The sequence below is a fragment of the Phoxinus phoxinus genome (genome assembly GCF_949152265.1).
Source record: "Phoxinus phoxinus genome assembly, chromosome: 8".
Classification (NCBI taxonomy): domain Eukaryota; kingdom Metazoa; phylum Chordata; class Actinopteri; order Cypriniformes; family Leuciscidae; genus Phoxinus; species Phoxinus phoxinus.
In genome coordinates this window covers 28,129,418-28,155,990 of record NC_136883.1, presented here as the reverse complement: position 1 = coordinate 28,155,990, position 26,573 = coordinate 28,129,418, and the positions used below count along the sequence as shown (strand labels likewise).

The 26,573-nt window shown below is 35.1% G+C and overlaps 1 protein-coding gene across 3 annotated transcripts in view; it reads right to left on the bottom strand.

Moving 5' to 3' along the window:
* Window positions 1–12,588: 12,588 nt before the first annotated feature.
* Window positions 12,589–26,573, bottom strand: part of LOC307002841 (chitin synthase chs-1-like) — a 51,398-nt gene continuing 37,413 nt past the window's right edge. The window contains exons 1-19 of one of the 3 annotated variants that reach the window (XM_079620759.1): window positions 23,177–23,527; window positions 22,753–22,888; window positions 22,451–22,639; window positions 21,340–22,352; window positions 20,440–20,529; window positions 20,208–20,366; window positions 19,948–20,122; window positions 19,773–19,874; window positions 19,546–19,687; window positions 15,685–15,885; window positions 15,313–15,597; window positions 15,022–15,201; window positions 14,543–14,930; window positions 14,325–14,356; window positions 14,164–14,228; window positions 13,796–13,906; window positions 13,462–13,679; window positions 13,178–13,250; window positions 12,589–13,094 (exon numbers count right to left, since the gene is read on the bottom strand). In XM_079620759.1, the coding sequence (XP_079476885.1) occupies window positions 12,987–13,094; window positions 13,178–13,250; window positions 13,462–13,679; window positions 13,796–13,906; window positions 14,164–14,228; window positions 14,325–14,356; window positions 14,543–14,930; window positions 15,022–15,201; window positions 15,313–15,597; window positions 15,685–15,885; window positions 19,546–19,687; window positions 19,773–19,874; window positions 19,948–20,122; window positions 20,208–20,366; window positions 20,440–20,529; window positions 21,340–22,352; window positions 22,451–22,639; window positions 22,753–22,888; window positions 23,177–23,205 (3,696 nt within the window). In that variant the 5' untranslated portion in view covers window positions 23,206–23,527 and the 3' untranslated portion in view covers window positions 12,589–12,986. Of the gene's footprint in view, window positions 13,095–13,177; window positions 13,251–13,461; window positions 13,680–13,795; window positions 13,907–14,163; window positions 14,229–14,324; window positions 14,357–14,542; window positions 14,931–15,021; window positions 15,202–15,312; window positions 15,598–15,684; window positions 15,886–19,545; window positions 19,688–19,772; window positions 19,875–19,947; window positions 20,123–20,207; window positions 20,367–20,439; window positions 20,530–21,339; window positions 22,353–22,450; window positions 22,640–22,752; window positions 22,889–23,176; window positions 23,528–26,573 lie in introns of those variants that run through there. The other 2 variants (XM_079620761.1, XM_079620760.1) reach the window with 2 other exon arrangements.

The window sequence follows — 26,573 nt, the reverse complement described above, 5'->3', positions numbered from 1 at the left end:
AAAACTATATAATATGATTTACTTATGAATTCATATAGGCTACAACTACATATTCAGATATTCATTTACATTTAATAAATTCGCATGACATGAAGGTTGAATGTGACGATAAACAAAATAAATAAAAAGGGCAACACAGTAGGCCTACATATTCATGTTTAAATAGAACAAAATGCAGCAATAATATATATGTATATTCTCGTTTTTAATTTCTTGATCCTGTTATTTAGTAAATGTAGAACACATTAACTGTAATTATGAGTAGCTAACTGTAATTATGAGTAGCTATGATCAAATTATTACAGTTGCTTGTCAATCTATATTTATTTCAATGTGAACAATACGCTGCAGTGCGGTGCAGCACAGCAGAAAATAGACTCTGTGCGTAAACGATCGCTGCACTGCTGTATACGCACCGCGTTACGCCCGTTTCACACATACTCCGTTTGCGGTGCGTATTTTTTTCCGTACCCATGTTAACAGGTTAGAGCTTTCACACTGCAGACGGATGCGGTCCGGCAATCCGTTCCAGTTGCGGTGCGTATACAGAAAAACACTTTGTGGATGGAGCTTAACTGCCATCAGATTAAAGAATATATTTTGCCTTTTAACCATGATAGGAAAGTATGAAAAAACAAAAAAAAAAACATGACCCGGGACTTGAACTCAATTTCTTTGTGGATGGAGCTTAACTGCCATCAGTTTAAAGAATATCTTTTGCCTTTTAACAATGATAGGAAAGTATGAAAAAAAAAAAAAAAAAAAAAAAACGATGACCCGGGACTTGAACTCAATTTTTTTGTGGATGGAGCTTAACTGCCATCAGTTTAAAGAATATCTTTTGCCTTTTAACAATGATAGGAAAGTATGAAAAAAAAAAAAAAAAAAAAAAAAAAAAAAACGATGACCCGGGACTTGAACTCAATTTTTTTGTGGATGGAGCTTAACTGCCATCAGTTTAAAGAATATATTTTGCCTTTTAACCATGATAGGAAAGTATTAAAAAAAAAAAAAAAAAAAAAAACGATGACCCGGGACCTGTCGTCAAAATCCCAAAAGTATGAAAAAACAAAAAAACAAAAAAAAACATGACCCGGGACTTGAACTCAATTTCTTTGTGGATGGAGCTTAACTGCCATCAGTTTAAAGAATATATTTTGCCTTTTAACAATGATAGGAAAGTATGAAAAAAAAAGAAAAAAAAAAAAAACGATGACCCGGGACCTGTCGTCAAAATCCCAAAATTATGAAAAAAAAAAAAAAAAAAAAACATGACCCGGGACTTGAACTAAATTTTTTTGTGGATGGAGCTTAACTGCCATCAGTTTAAAGAATATCTTTTGCCTTTTAACCATGATAGGAAAGTATGAAAAAAAAAAAAAAACGTTGACCCGGGACCTGTCGTCAAAATCCCAAAAGTATGAAAAAACTAAAAAAACAAAAAAAAACATGACCCGGGACTTGAACTCAATTTCTTTGTGGATGGAGCTTAACTGCCATCAGATTAAATAATATATTTTGCTTTTTAACCATGAGAGGAAAGTATGAAAAAAAAAAAAAAAACGATGACCCGGGACCTGTCGTCAAAATCCCAAAAGTATGAGAAAGAAAAAAAACATGACCCGGGACTTGAACTCAATTTTTTTGTGGATGGAGCTTAACTGCCATCAGATTAAATAATATATTTTGCTTTTTAACCATGAGAGGAAAGTATGAAAAAAAAAAAAAAACGATGACCCGGGACCTGTCGTCAAAATCCCAAAAGTATGAGAAAGAAAAAAAACATGACCCGGGACTTGAACTCAATTTTTTTGTGGATGGAGCTTAACTGCCATCAGTTTAAAGAATATATTTTGCCTTTCAACCATGATAGGAAAGTATGAAAAAAAAAAAAAAAACGATGACCCGGGACCTGTCGTCAAAATCCCAAAAGTATGAGAAAAAAAAAAAAAAAACATGACCCGGGACTTGAACTCAATTTTTTTGTGGATGGAGCTTAACTGCCATCAGTTTAAAGAATAAATTTAGCCTTTTAACCATGATAGGAAAGTATGAAAAAAAAAAAAAAAAACGATGACCCGGGACCTGTCGTCAAAATCCCAAAAGTATGAGAAAAAAAAACAAAAAACCATGACCCGGGACTTGAACTCAATTTTTTTGTGGATGGAGCTTAACTGCCATCAGTTTAAAGAATATCTTTTGCCTTTTAACCATGATAGGAAAGTATGAAAAAAAAAAAAAAAAAAAAAAAACGATGACCCGGGACCTGTCGTCAAAATCCCAAAAGTATGAGAAAAAAAAACAAAAAAACATGACCCGGGACTTGAACTCAATTTTTTTGTGGATGGAGCTTAACTGCCATCAGTTCAAAGAATATATTTTGCCTTTTAACCATGATAGGAAAGTATGAAAAAAAAAAAATGAAAAAAAAAACGATGACCCGGGACCTGTCGTCAAAATCCCAAAAGTATGAAAAAACAAAAAAAACAAAAAAAACATGACCCGGGACTTGAACTCAATTTCTTTGTGGATGGAGCTTAACTGCCATCAGTTTAAAGAATATATTTTGCCTTTTAACAACGATAGGAAAGTATGAAAAAAAAAAAAAAAAAAAAAAAACGATGACCCGGGACCTGTCGTCAAAATCCCAAAAGTATGAGAAAAAAAAACAAAAAAAAACATGACCCGGGACTTGAACTCAATTTTTTTGTGGATGGAGCTTAACTGCCATCAGATTAAAGAATATATTTTGCTTTTTAACCATGATAGGAAAGTATAAAAAAAAAAAAAAAAAACGATGACCCGGGACCTGTCGTCAAAATCCCAAAAGTATGAGAAAAAAAAAAAACATGACCCGGGACTTGAACTCAATTTCTTTGTGGATGGAGCTTAACTGCCATCAGATTAAATAATATATTTTGCTTTTTAACCATGAGAGGAAAGTATGAAAAAAAAACAAAAAACGATGACCCGGGACCTGTCGTCAAAATCCCAAAAGTATGAGAAAGAAAAAAAACATGACCCGGGACTTGAACTCAATTTTTTTGTGGATGGAGCTTAACTGCCATCAGTTTAAAGAATAAATTTAGCCTTTTAACCATGATAGGAAAGTATGAAAAAAAAAAAAAAAAACGATGACCCGGGACCTGTCGTCAAAATCCCAAAAGTATGAGAAAAAAAAACAAAAAACCATGACCCGGGACTTGAACTCAATTTTTTTGTGGATGGAGCTTAACTGCCATCAGTTCAAAGAATATATTTTGCCTTTTAACCATGATAGGAAAGTATGAAAAAAAAAAAAAAAAAAAAAAAAAACGATGACCCGGGACCTGTCGTCAAAATCCCAAAAGTATGAAAAAACAAAAAAAAACAAAAAAAAACATGACCCGGGACTTGAACTCAATTTCTTTGTGGATGGAGCTTAACTGCCATCAGTTTAAAGAATATATTTTGCCTTTTAACAACGATAGGAAAGTATGAAAAAAAACAAAAACGATGACCCGGGACCTGTCGTCAAAATCCCAAAAGTATGAGAAAAAAAAACAAAAAAAAACATGACCCGGGACTTGAACTCAATTTTTTTGTGGATGGAGCTTAACTGCCATCAGATTAAAGAATATATTTTGCTTTTTAACCATGATAGGAAAGTATAAAAAAAAAAAAAAAAAACGATGACCCGGGACCTGTCGTCAAAATCCCAAAAGTATGAGAAAAAAAAAAAACATGACCCGGGACTTGAACTCAATTTTTTTGTGGATTGAACTTAACTGCCATCAGTTTAAAGAATATATTTTGCCTTTTAACCATGATAGGAAAGTATGAAAAAAAAAAAAACAAAAAAAAAAACGATGACCCGGGACCTGTCGTCAAAATCCCAAAAGTATGAAAAAACAAAAAAACAAAAAAAACGATGACCCGGGACTTGAACTCAATTTTTTGTGGATGGAGCTTAACTGCCATCAGTTTAAAGAATATCTTTTGCCTTTTAAGCATGATAGGAAAGTATGAAAAGAAAAAAAAAACGATGACCCGGGACCTGTCGTCAAAATCCCAAAAGTATGAAAAAACAAAAAAACAAAAAAAAACATGACCCGGGACTTGAACTCAATTTCTTTGTGGATGGAGCTTAACTGCCATCAGTTTAAAGAATATCTTTTGCCTTTTAACAATGATAGGAAAGTATGAAAAAAAACAAAAACGATGACCCGGGACCTGTCGTCAAAATCCCAAAAGTATGAGGAAAAAAAACAAAAAAAAACATGACCCGAGACTTGAACAATTTTTTTGTGGATGGAGCTTAACTGCCATCAGTTTAAAGAATATATTTTGCCTTTTAACCATGATAGGAAAGTATGAAAAAAAAAAAAAACGATGACCCGGGACCTGTCGTCAAAATCCCAAAAGTATGGAAAAAAACAAAAACACAAAAAAAAACATGACCCGGGACTTGAACTCAATTTCTTTGTGGATGGAGCTTAACTGCCATCAGTTTAAAGAATATCTTTTGCCTTTTAACAACGATAGGAAAGTATGAAAAAAAAAACAAAAAAAAAAAACGATGACCCGGGACCTGTCGTCAAAATCCCAGAAGTATGAAAAAACTAAAACACACAAAAAAACATGACCCGGGACTTGAACTCAATTTTTTTGTGGATGGAGCTTAACTGCCATCAGTTTAAAGAATATATTTTGCCTTTTAACAACGATAGGAAAGTATGAAAAAAAACAAAGAAAAAAACGATGACCCGGGACCTGTCGTCAAAATCCCAAAAGTATGAGAAAGAAAAAAAACATGACCCGGGACTTGAACTCAATTTTTTTGTGGATGGAGCTTAACTGCCATCAGTTTAAAGAATATATTTTGCCTTTTAACCATGATAGGAAAGTATGAAAAAAAAAAAAAACGATGACCCGGGACCTGTCGTCAAAATCCCAAAAGTATGAAAAAAAAAAAAAACGATGACCCGGGACCTGTCGTCAAAATCCCAAAAGTATGAAAAAAAAAAAAAAAAAAAAAAGATGACCCGGGACCTGTCGTCAAAATCCCAAAAGTATGAGAAAAAAAAACAAAAAAAACATGACCCGGGACTTGAACTCAATTTTTTTGTGGATGGAGCTTAACTGCCACCAGTTTAAAGAATATATTTTGCCTTTTAACCATGATAGGACAGTATGAAAAAAAAAAAAAAAAAAAAAAAAACGATGACCCGGGACCTGTCGTCAAAATCCCAAAAGTATGAAAAAAAAAAAAAAAAAACATGACCCGGGACATGAACTCAATTTTTTTTGTGGATGGAGCTTAACTGCCATCAGTTTAAAGAATATATTTTGCCTTTTAACCATGATAGGAAAGTATGAAAAAAAAAAAAAAAAACGATGACCCGGGACCTGTCGTCAAAATCCCAAAAGTATGAAAAAACAAAAAAAACTAAAAAAACGATGACCCGGGACTTGAACTCAATTTTTTTGTGGATGGAGCTTAACTGCCATCAGTTTAAAGAATATATTTTGCCTTTTAACCATGATAGGAAAGTATGAAAAAAAAAAAAAAAAAAAAAAAAAAAACGATGACCCGGGACCTGTCGTCAAAATCCCAAAAGTATGAAAAAAAAAAAAAAAAAAAAAAAAACATGACCCGGGACTTGAACTCAATTTCTTTGTGGATGGAGCTTAACTGCCATCAGATTAAAGAATATATTTTGCTTTTTAACAACGATAGGAAAGTATGAAAAAAAAAAAAAAACGATGACCCGGGACCTGTCGTCAAAATCCCAAAAGTATGAGAAAGAAAAAAAACATGACCCGGGACTTGAACTCAATTTTTTTGTGGATGGAGCTTAACTGCCATCAGTTTAAAGAATATATTTTGCCTTTTAACAACGATAGGAAAGTATGAAAAAAAAAAAAAAAAAAAGAAAACGATGACCCGGGACCTGTCGTCAAAATCCCAAAACTATGAGAAAAAAAAACAAAAAAAAACATGACCCGGGACTTGAACTCAATTTTTTTGTGGATGGAGCTTAACTGCCATCAGATTAAAGAATATATTTAGCTTTTTAACCATGATAGGAAAGTATAAAAAAAAAAAAAAAAAACGATGACCCGGGACCTGTCGTCAAAATCCCAAAAGTATGAGAAAAAAAAAAAACATGACCCGGGACTTGAACTCAATTTTTTTGTGGATTGAACTTAACTGCCATCAGTTTAAAGAATATATTTTGCCTTTTAACCATGATAGGAAAGTATGAAAAACAAAAAAACAAAAAAAAAAACGATGACCCGGGACCTGTCGTCAAAATCCCAAAAGTATGAAAAAACAAAAAAACAAAAAAAACGATGACCCGGGACTTGAACTCAATTTTTTGTGGATGGAGCTTAACTGCCATCAGTTTAAAGAATATCTTTTGCCTTTTAACCATGATAGGAAAGTATGAAAAAAAAAAAAAACGATGACCCGGGACCTGTCGTCAAAATCCCAAAAGTATGAAAAAACTAAAAAACAAAAAAAAACATGACCCGGGACTTGAACTCAATTTCTTTGTGGATGGAGCTTAACTGCCATCAGTTTAAAGAATATCTTTTGCCTTTTAACAATGATAGGAAAGTATGAAAAAAAACAAAAACGATGACCCGGGACCTGTCGTCAAAATCCCAAAAGTATGAGGAAAAAAAACAAAATAAAACATGACCCGAGACTTGAACAATTTTTTTGTGGATGGAGCTTAACTGCCATCAGTTTAAAGAATATATTTTGCCTTTTAACCATGATAGGAAAGTATGAAAAAAAAAACAAAAAAAAAAACGATGACCCGGGACCTGTCGTCAAAATCCCAAAAGTATGAAAAAACTAAAACACACAAAAAAACATGACCCGGGACTTGAACTCAATTTCTTTGTGGATGGAGCTTAACTGCCATCAGTTTAAAGAATATATTTTGCCTTTTAACAACGATAGGAAAGTATGAAAAAAAACAAAGAAAAAAACGATGACCCGGGACCTGTCGTCAAAATCCCAAAAGTATGAGAAAGAAAAAAAACATGACCCGGGACTTGAACTCAATTTTTTTGTGGATGGAGCTTAACTGCCATCAGTTTAAAGAATATATTTTGCCTTTTAACCATGATAGGAAAGTATGAAAAAAAAAAAAAACCGATGACCCGGGACCTGTCGTCAAAATCCCAAAAGTATGAAAAAAAAAAAAAAAAAAAAACGATGACCCGGGACCTGTCGTCAAAATCCCAAAAGTATGAGAAAAAAAAACAAAAAAAACATGACCCGGGACTTGAACTCAATTTTTTTGTGGATGGAGCTTAACTGCCACCAGTTTAAAGAATATATTTTGCCTTTTAACCATGATAGGACAGTATGAAAAAAAAAAAAAAAAAAAAAAAACGATGACCCGGGACCTGTCGTCAAAATCCCAAAAGTATGAGAAAAAAAAAAAAAAAAACATGACCCGGGACATGAACTCAATTTTTTTTGTGGATGGAGCTTAACTGCCATCAGTTTAAAGAATATATTTTGCCTTTTAACCATGATAGGAAAGTATGAAAAAAAAAAAAAAAAACGATGACCCGGGACCTGTCGTCAAAATCCCAAAAGTATGAAAAAACAAAAAAAACGATGACCCGGGACTTGAACTCAATTTTTTTGTGGATGGAGCTTAACTGCCATCAGTTTAAAGAATATATTTTGCCTTTTAACCATGATAGGAAAGTATGAAAAAAAGAAAAAAAAAAAAAAAAAAAACGATGACCCGGGACCTGTCGTCAAAATCCCAAAAGTATGAAAAAAAAAAAAAAAAAAAAAAACATGACCCGGGACTTGAACTCAATTTCTTTGTGGATGGAGCTTAACTGCCATCAGTTTAAAGAATATCTTTTGCCTTTTAACAACGATAGGAAAGTATGAAAAAAAAAAAAAAACGATGACCCCCGCGGGACCTGTCGTCAAAATCCCAAAAGTATGAGAAAGAAAAAAAACATGACCCGGGACTTGAACTCAATTTTTTTGTGGATGGAGCTTAACTGCCATCAGTTTAAAGAATATCTTTTGCCTTTTAACAACGATAGGAAAGTATGAAAAAAAAAAAAAAAAAAAAAAAAAAAAAACGATGACCCGGGACCTGTCGTCAAAATCCCAAAAGTATGAGGAAAAAAAAACAAAAAAAAACATGACCCGAGACTTGAACAAATTTTTTGTGGATGGAGCTTAACTGCCATCAGTTTAAAGAATATATTTTGCCTTTTAACCATGATAGGAAAGTATGAAAAAAAAAAAACGATGACCCGGGACCTGTCGTCAAAATCCCAAAAGTATGAAAAAACAAAAAAACAAAAAAAACGATGACCTGGGACTTGAACTCAATTTTTTTGTGGATGGAGCTTAACTGCCATCAGTTTAAAGAATATCTTTTGCCTTTTAACCATGATAGGAAAGTATGAAAAAAAAAAAAAAAAAAAAAAAAAACCATGACCCGGGACCTGTCGTCAAAATCCCAAAAGTATGAGAAAAAAAAAAAAACATGACCCGGGACTTGAACTCAATTTTTTTGTGGATGGAGCTTAACTGCCATCAGTTTAAAGAATATCTTTTGCCTTTTAACCATGATAGGAAAGTATGAAAAAAAAAAAAAAAAAAAAAAAAACATGACCCGGGACCTGTCGGCAAAATCCCCCAGAAAAAAAAAAAAAAAAAACATGACCCGGGACTTGAACTCAATTTCTTTGTGGATGGAGCTTAACTGCCATCAGTTTAAAGAATATCTTTTGCCTTTTAACAACGATAGGAAAGTATGAAAAAAAAAAAAAAAAAAAACGATGACCCGGGACCTGTCGTCAAAATCCCAAAAGTATGAAAAAACAAAAAACAAAAAACGATGACCCGGGACCTGTCGCCAAAATGCCAAAAGTATGAGAAAAAAAAACATGACCCGGGACTTGAACTCAATTTTTTTGTGGATGGAGCTTAACTGCCATCAGTTTAAAGAATATATTTTGCCTTTTAACCATGATAGGAAAGTATGAAAAAAAAAAAAAAAAAAAAAAAAACGATGACCCGGGACCTGTCGTCAAAATCCCAAAAGTATGAAAAAACAAAAAAAACGATGACCCGGGACTTGAACTCAATTTTTTTTGTGGATGGAGCTTAACTGCCATCAGTTTAAAGAATATCTTTTGCCTTTTAACCATGATAGGAAAGTATGAAAAAAAAAAAAAAAAAAAAAAAAAACGATGACCCGGGATTGCCTTTTAACAATGATAGGAAAGTATGAAAAAAAAAAAAAAAAAAACGATGACCCGGGAATTGAACTCAATTTTTTTGTGGATGGAGCTTAACTGCCATCAGTTTAAAGAATAGATTTAGCCTTTTAACCATGATAGGAAAGTATGAAAAAAAACCCCCAAAAAAAACCGATGACCCGGGACCTGTCGTCAAAATCCCAAAAAAACAAAAAAAAAAAAAAAAACACATGACCCGGGACTTGAACTCAATTTCTTTGTGGATGGAGCTTAACTGCCATCAGTTTAAAGAATATATTTTGCCTTTTAACCATGATAGGACAGTATGAAAAACAAAACAAAACAAAAAAAACGATGACCCGGGACCTGTCGTCAAAATCCCAAAAGTATGAAAAAACAACAAAAAAACATGACCCGGGACTTGAACAATTTTTTTGTGGATGGAGCTTAACTGCCATCAGTTTAAAGAATATCTTTTGCCTTTTAACCATGATAGGAAAGTATGAAAAAAAAAAAAAAAAAAAAAAAAACGATGACCGGGACCTGTCGTCAAAATCCCAAAAGTATGAAAAAACAAAAAAAAACATGACCCGGGACTTGAACTCAATTTCTTTGTGGATGGAGCTTAACTGCCATCAGTTTAAAGAATATCTTTTGCCTTTTAACAATGATAGGAAAGTATGAAAAAAAACAAAAACGATGACCCGGGACCTGTCGTCAAAATCCCAAAAGTATGAGGAAAAAAAACAAAAAAAAACATGACCCGAGACTTGAACAATTTTTTTGTGGATGGAGCTTAACTGCCATCAGTTTAAAGAATATATTTTGCCTTTTAACCATGATAGGAAAGTATGAAAAAAAAACCAAAAAAAAAAAACGATGACCCGGGACCTGTCGTCAAAATCCCAAAAGTATGAAAAAACTAAAACACACAAAAAAACATGACCCGGGACTTGAACTCAATTTCTTTGTGGATGGAGCTTAACTGCCATCAGTTTAAAGAATATATTTTGCCTTTTAACAACGATAGGAAAGTATGAAAAAAAACAAAGAAAAAAACGATGACCCGGGACCTGTCGTCAAAATCCCAAAAGTATGAGAAAAAAAAACAAAAAAAACATGACCCGGGACTTGAACTCAATTTTTTTGTGGATGGAGCTTAACTGCCATCAGTTTAAAGAATATCTTTTGCCTTTTAACCATGATAGGAAAGTATGAAAAAAAAAAAAAAAAAAAAAAAAAACGATGACCCGGGATTGCCTTTTAACAATGATAGGAAAGTATGAAAAAAAAAAAAAAAAAAAAACGATGACCCGGGACCTGTCGTCAAAATCCCAAAAGTATGAGAAAAAAAAAAAAAAAAAAAACATGACCCGGGACTTGAACTCAATTTCTTTGTGGATGGAGCTTAACTGCCATCAGTTTAAAGAATATATTTTGCCTTTTAACCATGATAGGACAGTATGAAAAAAAAAACAAAACAAAAAAAACGATGACCCGGGACCTGTCGTCAAAATCCCAAAAGTATGAAAAAACAACAAAAAAACATGACCCGGGACTTGAACAATTTTTTTGTGGATGGAGCTTAACTGCCATCAGTTTAAAGAATATCTTTTGCCTTTTAACCATGATAGGAAAGTATGAAAAAAAAAAAAAAAAAAAAAAAAACGATGACCGGGACCTGTCGTCAAAATCCCAAAAGTATGAAAAAACAAAAAAACAAAAAAAAACATGACCCGGGACTTGAACTCAATTTCTTTGTGGATGGAGCTTAACTGCCATCAGTTTAAAGAATATCTTTTGCCTTTTAACAATGATAGGAAAGTATGAAAAAAAACAAACAAAAAAAAAAACGATGACCTGTCGTCAAAATCCCAAAAGTATGAAAAAAAACCCCTAAAAAAAACATGACCTGGGACTTGAACTCAATTTTTTTGTGGATGGAGCTTAACTGCCATCAGTTTAAAGAATATCTTTTGCCTTTTAACCATGATAGGAAAGTATGAAAAAAAAAAAAAAAAAAAAAAAAAACGATGACCCGGGACCTGTCGTCAAAATCCGAAAAGTATGAGGAAAAAAAAAAAACATGACCCGGGACTTGAACTCAATTTCTTTGTGGATGGAGCTTAACTGCCATCAGTTTAAAGAATATCTTTTGCCTTTTAACAACGATAGGAAAGTATGAAAAAAAAAAAAAAAACGATGACCCGGGACCTGTCGTCAAAATCCCAAAAGTATGAAAAAACAAAAAAACAAAACATGATCCGGGACTTGTATAATAATACATTATAGATAAGTCGCATCAGTCATAAAATGCGTCAAGAAGAGGAAAAAAACATATAAGTCGCACTGGACTATAAGTCGCATTTATTTAGCAAACCTATGAAAAAAAAAAAAGTGCGACTTATAGTCCGGAAAATATGGTAATTATAGATACAGTAAGACAGAAACTCACCTGTTCACCGGTTATTTTCCACAGCTCTCCCGGGAGACTAGCGCTAAATTCATCCCCTACTTTAGCATCATCTACAGTTTTAAAAGAGGAAGTTGCTCACTTGTGAGAAAATCTTCCTGGACACATTTGTGAGAAAATCGAGCCGAGAGATCTCATAAAAAGCCTCACGCAGTGTCTCACAATCATGATAAAAGGACACAGACAGTGTCTGGCTGTACAGTCAGCAGGATGACGGATACGCCGTTTCCAGCAACCAGGGACGTTACACAACATTCTCTGGATTCCTGGTCTATCCTAATGCCGATTCCATGACAGAACTTCCCCCTAAGAACCAGTACTGAATACTGAATAATGCATAGATCATAGCTCTAACATAGTGCTATGTTATGTGATTTCATCACAAATTATTATGTAAATATTGTATAATTGTTTAGAAAGACTGTGACTCTCATATTGTTAGAGGCAAAATGCTCTACATAGACATAGTTGGTGCTAATTTTTATCGTTGTACTGTTATTAAAATATTAGAAAGTGTCTGAGATCTTTCTCATGAGTATTTTGGATATAAACTAATCTAAATAAACTTTAACTTGGGTGTGTGTGTGTGTGTTTGGCTAACATTGTGAGGATCAATATCGTAAGTATAGGAAAGCTAATAACTTTTCAATTCATTTATATGTCAAATTGGCATTTAAACATTAAAAGTAAACACTACCATCAGTCTTTCTATAATTAATTAATTCTTCTTACTAGCAGTTTAAAAGAGAGAAAGAAACACAGGTGCCACATAACTCCCCGTCTTCTCAGAAAGTAAAGTCAATAAAAATGCACACAAACTGAACTTCTATTCAATAACCTTAAAACGTCCGGAGTTACAATAAGAGACGATTACAAAAGAGACTAGATCATTTTTATTTAAACACACTAAGCAGTAAATATGTACAAAGAAATCATTTAAAATATTTTTTAGGATTGTTAATTTAACAAGTAACATAATCACCTTAAAAGGTCACTTCTTGTAATGTTCATATCTATCCTCAGCTTTAGTAGGCAGAAATTTAGTAGCAAAAACTACCTGGTATCGGTGATTGATTGTGATTAATCTGATTATTAGTTGGCATATCATGTAATTAACTCAATCATTAATCATCAATCAACAAATCATTAATTGACAGACATATTTTTTTACTCTTTAAATTTGAAATTCTCCTTAAATAATTCAGAAAATGCTATTAGTGCTACATTAGTATCTATAGGACAATAAACCTTTAGAATTCAATACACATCATTATACTGAAGTCACAGCTCTTCTCAAAACAGTGGGGTTTTGAAAACATAAGGCTGTATCTGGCTCATACATCTTATACTGAGGGTTTGAGTTCTGGATCTGTGCAACCTATTGAAACGTGGACATTGTTAATAATACAAATAAAAAAAAACATTTAAAAGGGCAATTTAGTGTGTGATCCATTTGCTCACCTGATGTGACTGCTTTCTACAAGCTTTCATTTCTGTATCAGAATACGCCACAAAATGAATTAACGTGTAGATTCTGAAACAAAAGAACATTATACACCATTACTAAAAATTGGAATAAAACGGAATGATTTAGCTTCAGACTTTAGACTGGTTTTATATATAATGTATTATATGATCTCCACTTTGTGATTTAATGAAACACTAAAATAAAAAGGTCTGGCAATATTTAACCATGTAAAATAATCAATCATAGTGATTTTGATCTTTTGTGAATGTTTAGTTACCTGTGGTATAGCATTGCAATAAATTGCACTATCAGCAATAATGCGAAGCTCAGTAGAAACATCAGTCCAATTGGATCAATGGAAAACATTTCCGTTGTGGATTGAGTCCCATCAGGAAACATTTTTGGGATCTTTATAGTGACTGAGTCACCAATTGTCTCCAGGAAGAAAGTTGCCACTAGCCAAAGTGCATTACAGAAGAAAAAGGCAAATGCAACCTATATGAAAGAGAACAACAAAACAGAATGAAGACAAAACTTTACTGTTCCAGAACAGACAAAACAAAACCACATACAAAGTCATTTTTGCATATTGACAAGCTTATGAGGCTCACCTTATTTCGAAGTTCTCTCAGTTCATTAGCCATTTTTTCCTGTTGTTCTTTATTCTCTTTAAGAGGTTCTAGATATTTTTTTTGCAATTCTCTCCAGAACTCGTTTTCATCCTGCATGTGGTGAAACAGTAAATTTATATTATGTGTATGCACTATGCACCAGCAGCACCTGACATATCTGCAGCAACCAAGGGCACAAAGTTGGGCCAAAAAAAAAAAAAAAAGCTGCAAAAAGCGAGTTTCTCCATTGGAAGCCATTCAAATGTAGCCATGTATTATGGCAGAATAATAATAAACATAATTATTTTGCAAAAATAAATAAATTATGAACAAATATAATATAATTTATTTCTTCCAATTCTTCTTACCATTGGAAGTGCAGATTCATGCAAGGGAAAGTCATACGATTTCATCTGCAGACGTTCAATCCAAGCTTTTGGAATTAAACATACAAACGTTTTAATCGTAATCTAATTCAATAAGTCAACAGCTAGAATATTAGGATATTAAGTATGGAAGTCATACTTACTTTGATGAGCATTGAGTGGGAACTCCTCTGCCCTACATTTTAGGAATAGAGTATTATTATTATTAGTGATAGTATTAAAAACATCCACTGTAATCTGAATGTAATTCATTTGTTAATTTATTTTTTTCAAATCTATATAAAAATAGTTAAAGATTCTACACAGGTGGATAGAAATGGGATGAAACCATGTGAATTTGTGCTATTAGTTGTTGTTTTACCCTTGTGTTTCCAAAGGAATATGTGGCTCTTCAGTTTCGGTTATGGTTTCTGCAGGTAGTATCTCCTTGCTCGAATCTTCTTTAGATTCCAAACATGGACATTTGCAACATGTGGCATTCATGAACTTTTTCTTGATGGTATCGACTGCTGTAGTCTTAGTCTGGCCGCCGGTTTCACGAGTGCCCCACGTGACATTGTTCATGTTGACGATAGAGTAAATGGCCAAGAGCAAATACCCGCTGGGAATGCAGAGGAAGTATAACAACCCATAGATGACCAGTGAGAACTCCTGAGGGTGTAAAGCTGCCGTAATGATGTACAACACCACCATGCCGATGAGGAACAGACCACTGGGGGTCAGAAAAGTTTTTTGCCTCACTAAATCCCCTATGAGAGTAGAGATGAGGAAATAAAGCATGTGCAGTCTAAAAATATTGATGTTCTAAATCGTTTTTTTACGCATGAAAAAAGCCGTTACCTATGATGCTGAGAACCGTCCCCGCCATGAGAAATGCGTAGAACACACTCATAATTGCAGCGATTTTAATCTGCATGTCAGATGTCAGTTTGAAGCATAAGATGAGATAGACAGTAGGGGGCACTATGGCCAAAGCAAGAGCAATATTTTCAGGCATTTCCAAAATGAACACAAAGCTTCCTGCAAGATAAAGAAAGCACATTAATAGCCCTTTAAAAGCACTATAAAACAGCACAATGAATCGAATGCAAATAAATTACTGTAAAATTTTCTATGCAAGCAAAACCTTACCTGATATCATGAGACAGATAGTGGCAGGGCCCAAGATGGAAGCTGCCATGCTGATAATCTGGTACAAGATGTAAAGTTTTGAGATAGAGCTGTTCCTCTGAGAGGTCAGTCCTCCTGAGCCCAAGAGGTCGATGGTGTTGGCCATGGTAGAAGGTCCCCAGCGTCTGCGCTGGTTGTAGAACTCTTTAAAATCCTGAGGCGCATTGGTGTAGGCATCAGAAGCTGCATTGTACTCAACCCTCCACCCCTGCTGCAGAAGCAGAGTACATAACCAGCGGTCCTCGCCTGACGTTACACCGAAAAGAAGGGGAATTTGTTTAGTCAAGGCTGAATTTATATTATTAGTCATGTGGTTAACTTCATAGACATTACCTTGATCATACTGGACGCAGTGGCTGGCTTCACTTGCTTTAGTTGTATACCTCTTCATGACGTTGTCATCCATGAGTGCGGCTCCTCTGAAAAGACTGAAACATCCAGGGCTGCACAGTACACAGCCGAACACGTGCTCTGCAGTCTTTTGCAGCCAGTGGCCTACCGCATATTCAAACTTCTGATACCACACCATGGGCCCTTTAAGCATAATATCTTATTAGTCAGTTTATCACCTTTATAATCTATAATATACATAAGTAGTCAGTGCATGTCTATATTTGCGACTAGTTTCTACCAAATGACAGATGAATTTGGTGGAAAATACCAACGATAGGTATCATAACTGGCTTCAATAATATCCCTACAGACGATACATATTACGTACAGCTCAGACATATTTGGTTGTTATCTTGATTTCATTTTAAAATTTTAATTTATTTATTATGATTCTCTTTGAATGCTTTTTTCTAATTTAATTTATTATTAGTAGTTTTATCTGGTTAATTATTCTTCACACTTCCTCTGCCTCATACTTATAAAACCAGTCTAGAATGTGCACTGTCGTTTAAAAGTTTGGGTTCCAGGAAGATTTTAAAAATGTTTTTGAAATAAGTCTCTTATGCTCACCAATGTTGCATTTATTTGAACAAAAATACAGTAAAAACAGTTATATTAGAGTTATATGTGGCTTTTAGTCAATGCATATTAGCTTCATATAGTCCATAGTTGTGTACTCCTTAAAGTTAACAGCTGATGTGAAATAATATTACAATTTAAAATAAATATTTATTTTATTAATATATTTTGAAATTGTATTTCCTGTGATGGCAAAGCTAAATTTTCAGCATCATTAGTCTTCAGTGTCACATGATCCTTCAAAAATAATTTGAATACACAGATTTTCAGCTCAAGAAACATTTCCTATTATTATTATTCCTATTAGTGCTGAAAAAAAAATCCGTAAAAAAAAAAATCTAGCATTTGGAGATTAAAGTCGAAACATTTGGAGATTAAAGTCGAAACATTTGGAGATTAAAGTCCAAACATTTGGAGATTAAAGTCCAAACATTTGGAGATTAAAGTCCAAACATTTGGAGATTAAAGTCGAAACATATTGGGCCAGTTGTTCAAAGGTAAGCTGATCGGATTTTGGTTATCGGATTGGATCAAATCTTGAAAATGGGTTGTTCAAAATGGAAAGAAGGAATCTGAAATCAGATTAGATCAGGGAATCCAATCCTAGTTTTAATCTGGATCAAACCATCAGTTTGTGTTGTTCAAAACTTGTCAGTGGGATTTGGATAACTTTGATCCAAAAAAACAGGATTATCCTGATCCCAACAGGGGGTAGGATTTCAAGGTGGATTTCAGGAAGAAAATGTAGTAAAACTTTAAAATTGGTAAAATAATACATTTGTATCATTTAGTGTATATACTTTTATTTATATTTTGCACTTGACTTGTGTAACCATTGTAGCAGTGATAAAGTAAACAATTAAGCTATTCAGTATAGTAAAGTAAAAGTAAAATAAATATGATCTTGTCCCCATGAAATAATCCCTCAAACAGATTTCAGGTCATTTTCGGTCATTCATCACCGTATATTAATTTCAAAGAAACAATCATCAGAGATGAGCCTGTCAAAAATAATGTCTAACAATTGCATCCCTTACTATACGTCCAGTCAGTCCCTGATTCTGACAGACCACCAGAGGTTGGTCTGGTTCTTCAACAGGCTCAGGTGCATCATAAACATCATCACAGAGAGGGACATTGCGCCTGGTAGCGATGTTGTGCAGGACGATACACGCAAGTATTATGTTGCATGCTCCTTGTGGTTCCACTCGCAAGTAGTTAAGGCATGCAAAGCGTCTCTTCAGAACTCCTTTTAAACGCTCAGTTGCACATCTTGTTTTGCAATGAGCAGTGTTGAAGCGTGCGGTGAAACCATGTACTCAAAAGGACCTAATTTTACTGTTGCAGAAACCCATGCATTGCTGGAGGGTGTTAAGTGCCATTATGCCTCAATAGTAGGTTCTAGCTCTGTTGCAGGTGGAATGGTGACTAACAAAAGGAAGAAAGACATTTGGGTTGAAATCACCCAGAATGTAAATGCAATGGGGTCTGGCCAGAAGAGGACCTAGGAGCAAGTGAAATTTAGATGGAAGAATCTGAGGGCCAGAGCAACGAAGGACCTTGCTGAGGCAAAAAACACCCAAACAGGCAACAAACCCTTTAAGAAAGGTGAATACACAGATGCGGTTCTGGACATTATTGGAGGTGAGAACTCTAAAGCTCTGCATGGGATTCAATGTGTTGTAGGGGACGGTGAGCCTACAATTGTAGAGGAAAGTGAGCCAGTTCCTCCTAATGCAGAGGAAACATTCATTCTGGATCTCAGCCCTATGATTGAAGAACAACCTGGATCCTCACTGGTAGAGCCAGCAGTCACAGGAGCTCAGAAAAGAGGCTTGAAGCGTCCTCTGCCGAATAAAAATTATGATGCCTATGAATCACTTCTTAAACGAGAAACTGAAAGAGCAGAAGCACAGATACTCCTGGCAGAGGAACAAATCAAGCTGACCAAACTACAGCAAACCAAAGTGAAACTTCAGATCCGCCTCCTAAAAGCGGGGCTTGGAAATGCTGGTCTCTCCTCCTCAGATGAAGAAGAACCCTGAACATTCTTTATTTCGTTAACTATTGGATATTTAGCCATTTAATTTTTTTTAAGACGTTTTCAAAATGTCCACAATGTATTTGTTAATGTATGTTTGTTGTTTATTTTGTTGTGGTTCAGATGTGGGTCATAAAATAAATTATGAATAGAAGTGGATGTTTATGTTATTTTTGTGTTTTGTCTCAAAATAAGACTTACAGTGACCCCATGTTGGCTCTTCTACCTGTTCTTTACATAGCTGGTAGCCCACATTGTGATATGTTGTCCCATTTAGAGCACTGGTAATCCATATTTGGTAATCTTGAAAACTGTGTATCTGGATCAGGGTGATCCAGTACAATGTTGCTTTGAAAAACCGGCATAAAAGTAAGACGGATTACCTGATCCTGGATAGGAAAAAATGGGATTTCCAAATCCGGATAATTTTGATCCAGATTAAATGTTTTGAACAACTGGCCCTTGGAGATTAAAGTCGAAACATTTGGAGATTAAAGTCGAAACATTTGGAGATTAAAGTCGAAACATTTGGAGATTAAAGTCGAAACATTTGGAGATTAAAGTCGAAACATTTGGAGATTAAAGTCGAAACATTTGGAGATTAAAGTCCAAACATTTGGAGATTAAAGTCCAAACATTTGGAGATTAAAGTCCAAACATTTGGAGATTAAAGTCCAAACATTTGGAGATTAAAGTCCAAACATTTGGAGATTAAAGTCCAAACATTTGGAGATTAAAGTCCAAACATTTGGAGATTAAAGTCCAAACATTTCGAGTTATAAATAAAGTTATAAAATAAAATGATTCTTATAAACAGAATAAAGTCAAAATATTTCGAGAATAAAATCAAAATTTCGAGAATAAAGTCGAAATAAAGTAAAAATGACGAGATTTTATTTTAACGAGACCATGACATTTTTTTTCAGGATTCTTTGATAAATAGTTAAAAATAACAGGTTTTATTTCAAATAGATTTTTTTTGTAACATTATAAATGTCTTTACTGTCACTTATGTCAAATGAATGTGCCCTTGCTGAAAGTATTAATTTATATAAATAATAAAATCTTACTGAACCAAAACTTTTGAATGGTAGAGTATTCTAGATATTTAGAAAATTTTACAGTAATGAATCAAAAACAATAAAATGACCTGATAACAATGGTTTATATATATATCCAACCTGTGCCTGTAGGATGAATCCTGCCACATGCAGCCCCAACCTCTGGGTAGAGTTTCAGTCTGTCAATTAACAGCATGACTGCGGACGGCTGGAAATCAGTATCTCCATCCAGGGCCAAGATATACGTGTTCTCCTTCTCTCTCTAATGAGCATTAAAAACATTCAGAGTCTAGCTGATATTGTATTCTAGAAATACTAGTGGTGAATTTTAAAGTTAAGCATCTAACCTTCAGTCTCTCCTTAAGGTCATCCAGTCCTTCTCCTGTCTCAAACTGTTTGAAGTACTGTCTGTTTAGTCTCCAACCAAAAATGTAATACAAGTACATTATCTGCAAACACAGATGATTAGTGAAGTTCTGGCCGCAAAACATCTGCACCTGTGTTTAGCTGCATGACCCTTACCTGAGACCATCTTTTTTTGTGACGAATAAGTTGCTTGTCTTTGATGTGAACCATCATCACATTGCCTTGAGGAAGGGTGTATTCCAGACGACCTCCATAGGGGGTGTTTATGATCTTCTGCCATGGTAGTGGTGGCGTCTGCTTGAATATACATGGATCCTCCTCACTAAAAATGCTAATGTATGTGAAGTATTATTAGATTCGTTTTTCCCATAAATTCGCAGTAACCATAAACAGATCAAAATAAAGAGGATTCTTACGTGTAAACTTCTTTAATTACATCCACAAGAGTTTCAGCGTATTCATTTGCATGCCGCTGCCTTCCATTACCAACATCCATGAAAGCGTCATCAAAATAAATATGGAATTCAAACTCGACATCGCTGGGGTTGTCGGTCTTGGGTCTGTATTTATCGAGTCTGGTAGTCAAATAAATAGTGTTCAATTACAAGTACAATTCAATTGAGACTGAATGAGTAAGTGTATGTTTACCTGAACATAGAGATGATTATCTTCATCATTTCATCATAGGTCTCATGCCACATTGTTGCACACAGAAACACTCTGATGGTTTCTTTTGCGCTGAGGAACACATATTAAGAAATCCAAAGGAAAATTGTAATTGCAGAAGTTGCTCTCAGATATCATTTAATTACTAACATTTGTAAAATTAGAAGCGAGTGAATCAATTGTTCGTTGACATACAGTAAAAGTATAAAGCAACAAAATTACAGTGCATGGCATAGCTGTGATAATTTGGATTTGGAAAAATGTGATAAGACGTGTTTGAGTTCATATTCAAATTCTTTTTTATTCGGGTTTACTCAAACATTTTGAGTTTTATTGCAAACTTTGGTATTTTGCCGAGTGTACAGTCTGAGATGCTGAAACTCTTTTAAAACTATAGAGGGGATATGTAAAATGAAAGCCTTTTTGTCAGATGAAACATTTGAGAAACCCGAGACGTTAGCAAAACTCCATTTGCTCTCCTTTTAATCTCACTGATGTCTTGACATTCATTTGTAAATTACACCATTTGTACATTTTAATGGGAACACATTTATTGTGTAAAATGGTTTGATTAAGATAAGTTTGTCTAATTTGTCTAAATATATTAAAAATAAAGCACTAAAAAGTAACATAATTTTTTAATGACACAAGTGATGCATCACAACATTACAGTATGAAAATGGGTATTTAATTACTTTACATTTAACAGTGTTATTAAATTATTAGTGTTTTTATAGATGGACATGAAGTAAGAGTCAGATAATATAAATGTAAAAAACAATGAGAATGCACCATTCAACATCGATACAGATCATTTAAAAATATATAATATTGGCTGATATTAACAATATGCAACCATACTTAGAAAGTTGAAACACTTACCACCGTTTCTCCTTGATTCTCTTTCTGATTTCAAAACGGGTGTTCAGCAACATGGACTGTTCCAGAAACGCTCCTTCATACATGCGTCGCACGAACAGATCTTGGGTTCTTACTATTCGATGGATCTTCAGGAACCGGATGTAAAATGTACTGAGCATGAGTCCCAACCACCAGCTCAGAGCAGAGCCAATGAAACACACCAGTCCTCCTGTACTCATTGTTTCCACAATGTACCTGGCACGTAGAGTTTTTGTAGCATCAGTCAACATCAACCGCAACAATGCACCACTGGATTTCGACGGATCGTTCTCAATACAAGTAGAAGTTTGATTAAACTCTGGGAGTTTAAATGCAAGTGGAATCAAAAACAGTGCCAAAACTGCAACCTGGGCCATGTGTATGGGCAAAGCGAAGCTGCATTTCAGGGAGTGCATCTTGCAAGCCACAACTACAAACCAGCTGCACAGCGCAGAGGATACTATCTGGAGCGCCACCATTGAAATAACGACTGTTTCGAAGACGGATGTGACCGATTTCCAGTTCTGACCAGACAGAGGAACGTAAGCTCCAACCACAGCTGAAGTAATCAGGATTCTCATCAAACTGGAGATGATGCACACCACATTACGGGACTGAGCGATGTCTTTGGAAATGTCCTCTAGAAATGAGATTGAGACGAGCGTGCTGTAGTTTTCCCACCAGTTCACAGAAACACAGATGGTCCCCACGATGGCAAGGCCAATTGACATACTCATCTGAGGGGAACGTTCGATTGCCAGATAACTGACTGCAAAAAGCACATAACCCAGGACGATTAAGAAAATGGAGCATACGGGGAGCATTATAATCCGCTTCCTCTCTTTAGCTAAACACTGGGCGACTACCTGGAACACTGCTGACAGGATGCTCACACTGTTTAGGATCATCACATTAGTGACAATGTCAAAGTGTGGCATGGCTACTATTGTTAGAATTGCAGCTCCCAATGCTACCAGGAACTCAACACACAGGACCTAGAGCAAAGATCAAAGCAAAGTCAGAAAGGTTACTGCCAGAACAATAAGTTTCTCTGCTACTATACATCTCTGTTTAACAAAAACTGTTTGCTTACCCAAAAAACAGTTTTTTTAGAGGGCATGGCTGCGCTCTTGAAAATGAACTTCCATGTGCTTTTTATCAAAAGGAGAACACTCGGCCCAACCAGAACAAAGCCAATGCCAAGTAGGGCGGCCGGCTTCCTTTTTGAACATATAATCTCAGTGTTATTGTTCCCAAATGTTATCAAAAGCAAAAACGATGTCTGTAAAGAAAAAAATTGTTTCAGTCAAACCAAGCCTTTTCTGTAATATAGACAAGTTAATTGTTATCCTATCATCCAAAAAAGATTAGCCAATGATTAATAAAGCAGCTCACTTTACTCAGCAGCGCAAGGGCAAAGACAAGTATGCCAACAATGGCACACGAGAACCATTTCAAACACTGCACTCGTTTCTTTGGCATCTGCTCATCTTGAATGATCGGCACTTCTCTGCACGCATCCCAAGATCGCCTGTTGGGAGGAAAAAAAGGGAATAGCTTAATGGAAAATACAAAGTTCACTTGAACAAGAAATGTAAAAGATGTTAAAAAAAATTGGTATTTATCATGCTAGAGAGATTGAAGGAATATATGCCAGGAATATGTAAATAATTGTTCTTTATAAAGAAATCAATTTGGGAGGTGGAATATTAAAAATGTTAAATTCGAAAATAAGCATTTAGCTGCATAAATGTTTGTGGAGACCTAAATTTGAATTATTTAATATAAGTTTGATAAATGAAAAACAAAAACCGATTACCTGAATTCATGATTCTGCTGCTTTTCCATAGTGATGTTTGCAAGGCAGCAATAACCTTTGATTAACCATAAGTAAAACAGACCAGAGCCTTTATAACCAGATGGGAGGGAGCACTACGCTATTATTCAAACGGGTTTCATGCTGTGACATATCTTTACACAGAAATCATCTACCTGTCCATGTTCCGTTTAATTTCCCACTCCCTTTGATGATGATAGAATTTCTCAAATATTTTAAGCGACTTACCGGATATACTACTTCATGGTTAAAAAAATGTGGTAAATCCCTTCTAATTGACAGATAAGATACTAATACACACAATTACAGGGAAGAAATATTGTAATGCCACACTATACAGCAACATTCTAGACAATTCTCAGCTTCCAACTGGTTCTCAACTCCAGTCCTCGGGACCCGCTGCTCTGCACATTTTGTATGTCTCTCATATCTGACACACTCAGTTCAGTTCATGGAGTCTCTCCAACGAGCTGATGATCTGATTCAGGTGTGTTAAATAAGGGAGACATACAAAATGTGCAGAGCAGCGGGTCCAGAGGACTGGAGTTGAGAACCACCAACTGCACACAATACGCAAAAGGGAATGGTCTCTGTGCGAAACTGACCTAAACCTACTTATCATGGTTTGTCCGGAGAGGTTATGAGTGGCAGTTTCACTTGCATTGCTGGGTTAATCTATGCAAATATTAATATTTATCTGTACAGCGCTATTCAAAATACATATTGTTTCAGAGCAGCTTTACAAAACTTGCATGTATATTACAATGCTAAATGTACGCTGGTGGAATGTAACGAAGTATTTGTACTTCGTTACTGTACTTAAGTAAATTTTTACGTATCTATACTTGACTTAAGTAAAAAAAATAATGCATACTTTTACTTTTACTCAAGTAGATTTTTCAGCAATTATCTGTACTTTGTACTCCACTACATTATTAAAATGCGTGTCGTTACATCCTTCCGAATCTCTTGCATAAAATGTTTTTGGTCGACTGACGTTTTGGCGTTGCTGGCCAATGCACGTTGAAACAGATCGGAGATCTGATTGGTCAAAGAACTCACGCGCTCAGCGCACGTTTTGAAACAACACAACACATTGCTTGCATGTTTTAAGAGAAGCACTCACCTCACCCTTGTCAAATTTAGTTTGGTGCTTATTTTTGTCTCATTCTAATGTGTTATACATTAGGGGTGTAACGGTATGTATTCGTACCGGACCGTTTCGGTATAGGACTTTCGGTGCGGTGCACATGAATGCAATCTTTCACGTGAATTAGGCTAGTTGTGTGCGGAAGTCTCCGCGTTGCACTTGAGCGCGCACTGTACAACTGTACGGGCCGGGTTCGGACAAATATTTAGATATGTTCAGCTTCGGCTCGGTCACATCAGCGCGATAAGGCATTGAACATTTTACACTTAAAACAGCTTATTATGTAGGTAGCCAATGTGCCTGATGCTTTCACTTGATGCAAACGTTCGTTTTTGTGATTAAAATACATGCAAAATATGACCATAACATCTGTCTTCCTGTGTGCGGAAATTTGTTTATGTTGCTGTGACAACGAAACACGCGCCTGTGTTAAAAGCGATTGTTGCGATCATCTGTTGACATTTCCAAATGCCTTTCAGTTGCTTAATAAAAGCAGGCTTTCCACACAAACAAACGTACGCGTGTCATTAGTATGAGGAACAAAAATGGGATTTTAACTGTCGGTTTCGGGTCGGGCTCGGACATAAATATCTTCATGCCTGTCGGGCATTTTTTTCTCTCTCTCCTCTCGCTAGCTAGTGTCATGGCCAATATTGGTTTGAGAGTATTTTATTTAGTGAAGAACTTTGCAGCAGTATTTTATTTATTATTCTTTTTTATGTATTATATTTAATTAAAAAGTGTGTTTAAAAAAATGTAAACAAATTGTTTAAAAAAAAGTTTATAGTAAACAACCAGCAGTTTAATGTTTTGCATTTCTTTCCCTTACTGTACCGAAAATGAACCGAACCGTGACTTTAAAACCGAGGTACGTACCGAACCGTGATTTTTGCATACCGTTACACCCCTATTATACATTATTAGCCTAATGCTTTTGGATTTTCTGTAATCAATGGAGTATAAGCCTCAAATGCAGTTTTAGCTACATTTTCCCCATGCAGGCCAAGGTAAAGGACTAAAACAACTGTTGTTGAGCAGAATAAACTGGTCATACAAGTTTGATTAAAGTGTTCAGAATAACACTCACCTGTGTGCTTTTGAGGGTTTTTTTTTTTACTGCTCTTAATAGTATAGTAAAAATAAAATAAATTGTATGTCATAATTGGCTTAGCTTAATTAATATTTAATGAGTAATAAGTAAATAACCAGATTTTTACAGTGTGTCAGTATTGCAGAGAGCTTGCACAACAACCCTTTCCAGTACACAATAGAAATTGTTTGTGATTATTACAATTGAACAGCCCAGACATCGAGACAACTGATTGTACTTTTACTTAAAAAAAATACTTTAAAGTAAATTTAAAAGTGTACTTATGACTTTTACTTAAGTAAGATGTTGATGTAGTAATTGTACTTTTACTTAAGTATATTTTGCAGGGTAATTGTACTTTTACTTAAGTACTAAACTTGAGTACTTCCTCCACCACTGCTAATCGCTATATGCCATCACTCATTTAATTCGTTTCCAAATGTGTGTTCCTGTGGAACGGTGTGCGAGGGTTTAAATGTCCTATCTGAGCCCTTCATGTGCATGGTCACAAATAAATAGAAGGTGAATGCAATTTAATGCTCGCTGTCTTTATTTTCTAATGCATAAACCTGTATTAGTCATTTAAGAGAAAAGTAGATACGTGCAGATTAATAATTGTACAATTAAGAATAAAACATACAGAATACACTTTTTAGGTCCTTGAAGGTAAAATATGTTATTTTATGGTTTTAAAGTAGTCACATACAGATTTGCTGTGTGTGTGCGTGCGTGCAGGTGAAACTCGAAAAATAAGAATATTTAATGCCTTGCAAATACTTAATCTTTGCAGATGCGTGCAAACAGCTCGACCGTGAGTGAAACCTGCTTGAGCACGGAGGGGTGGGGTTGTTGACAAGTGATAACAGCTCGACCGTGAGTGAAACCTGCTTGAGCACGGAGGGGTGGGGTTGTTGACAAGAGATAACAGCTCGACCGTGAGTGAACCCAAGCGCTTGAGCGCAGAATAAAATAAACCTAACTCATGAACTGGAAACTATATAAGTTCAGTGATTCAGGTTAAATGATTGTGAAATGATGATTATGTTAAAACACAACCAACACAATCAGATCACCATTTCCATTTGTTCATCTGCTGTTATAACTCATGTACAGCAGCCAAACAAAACTTAAAGTTAATA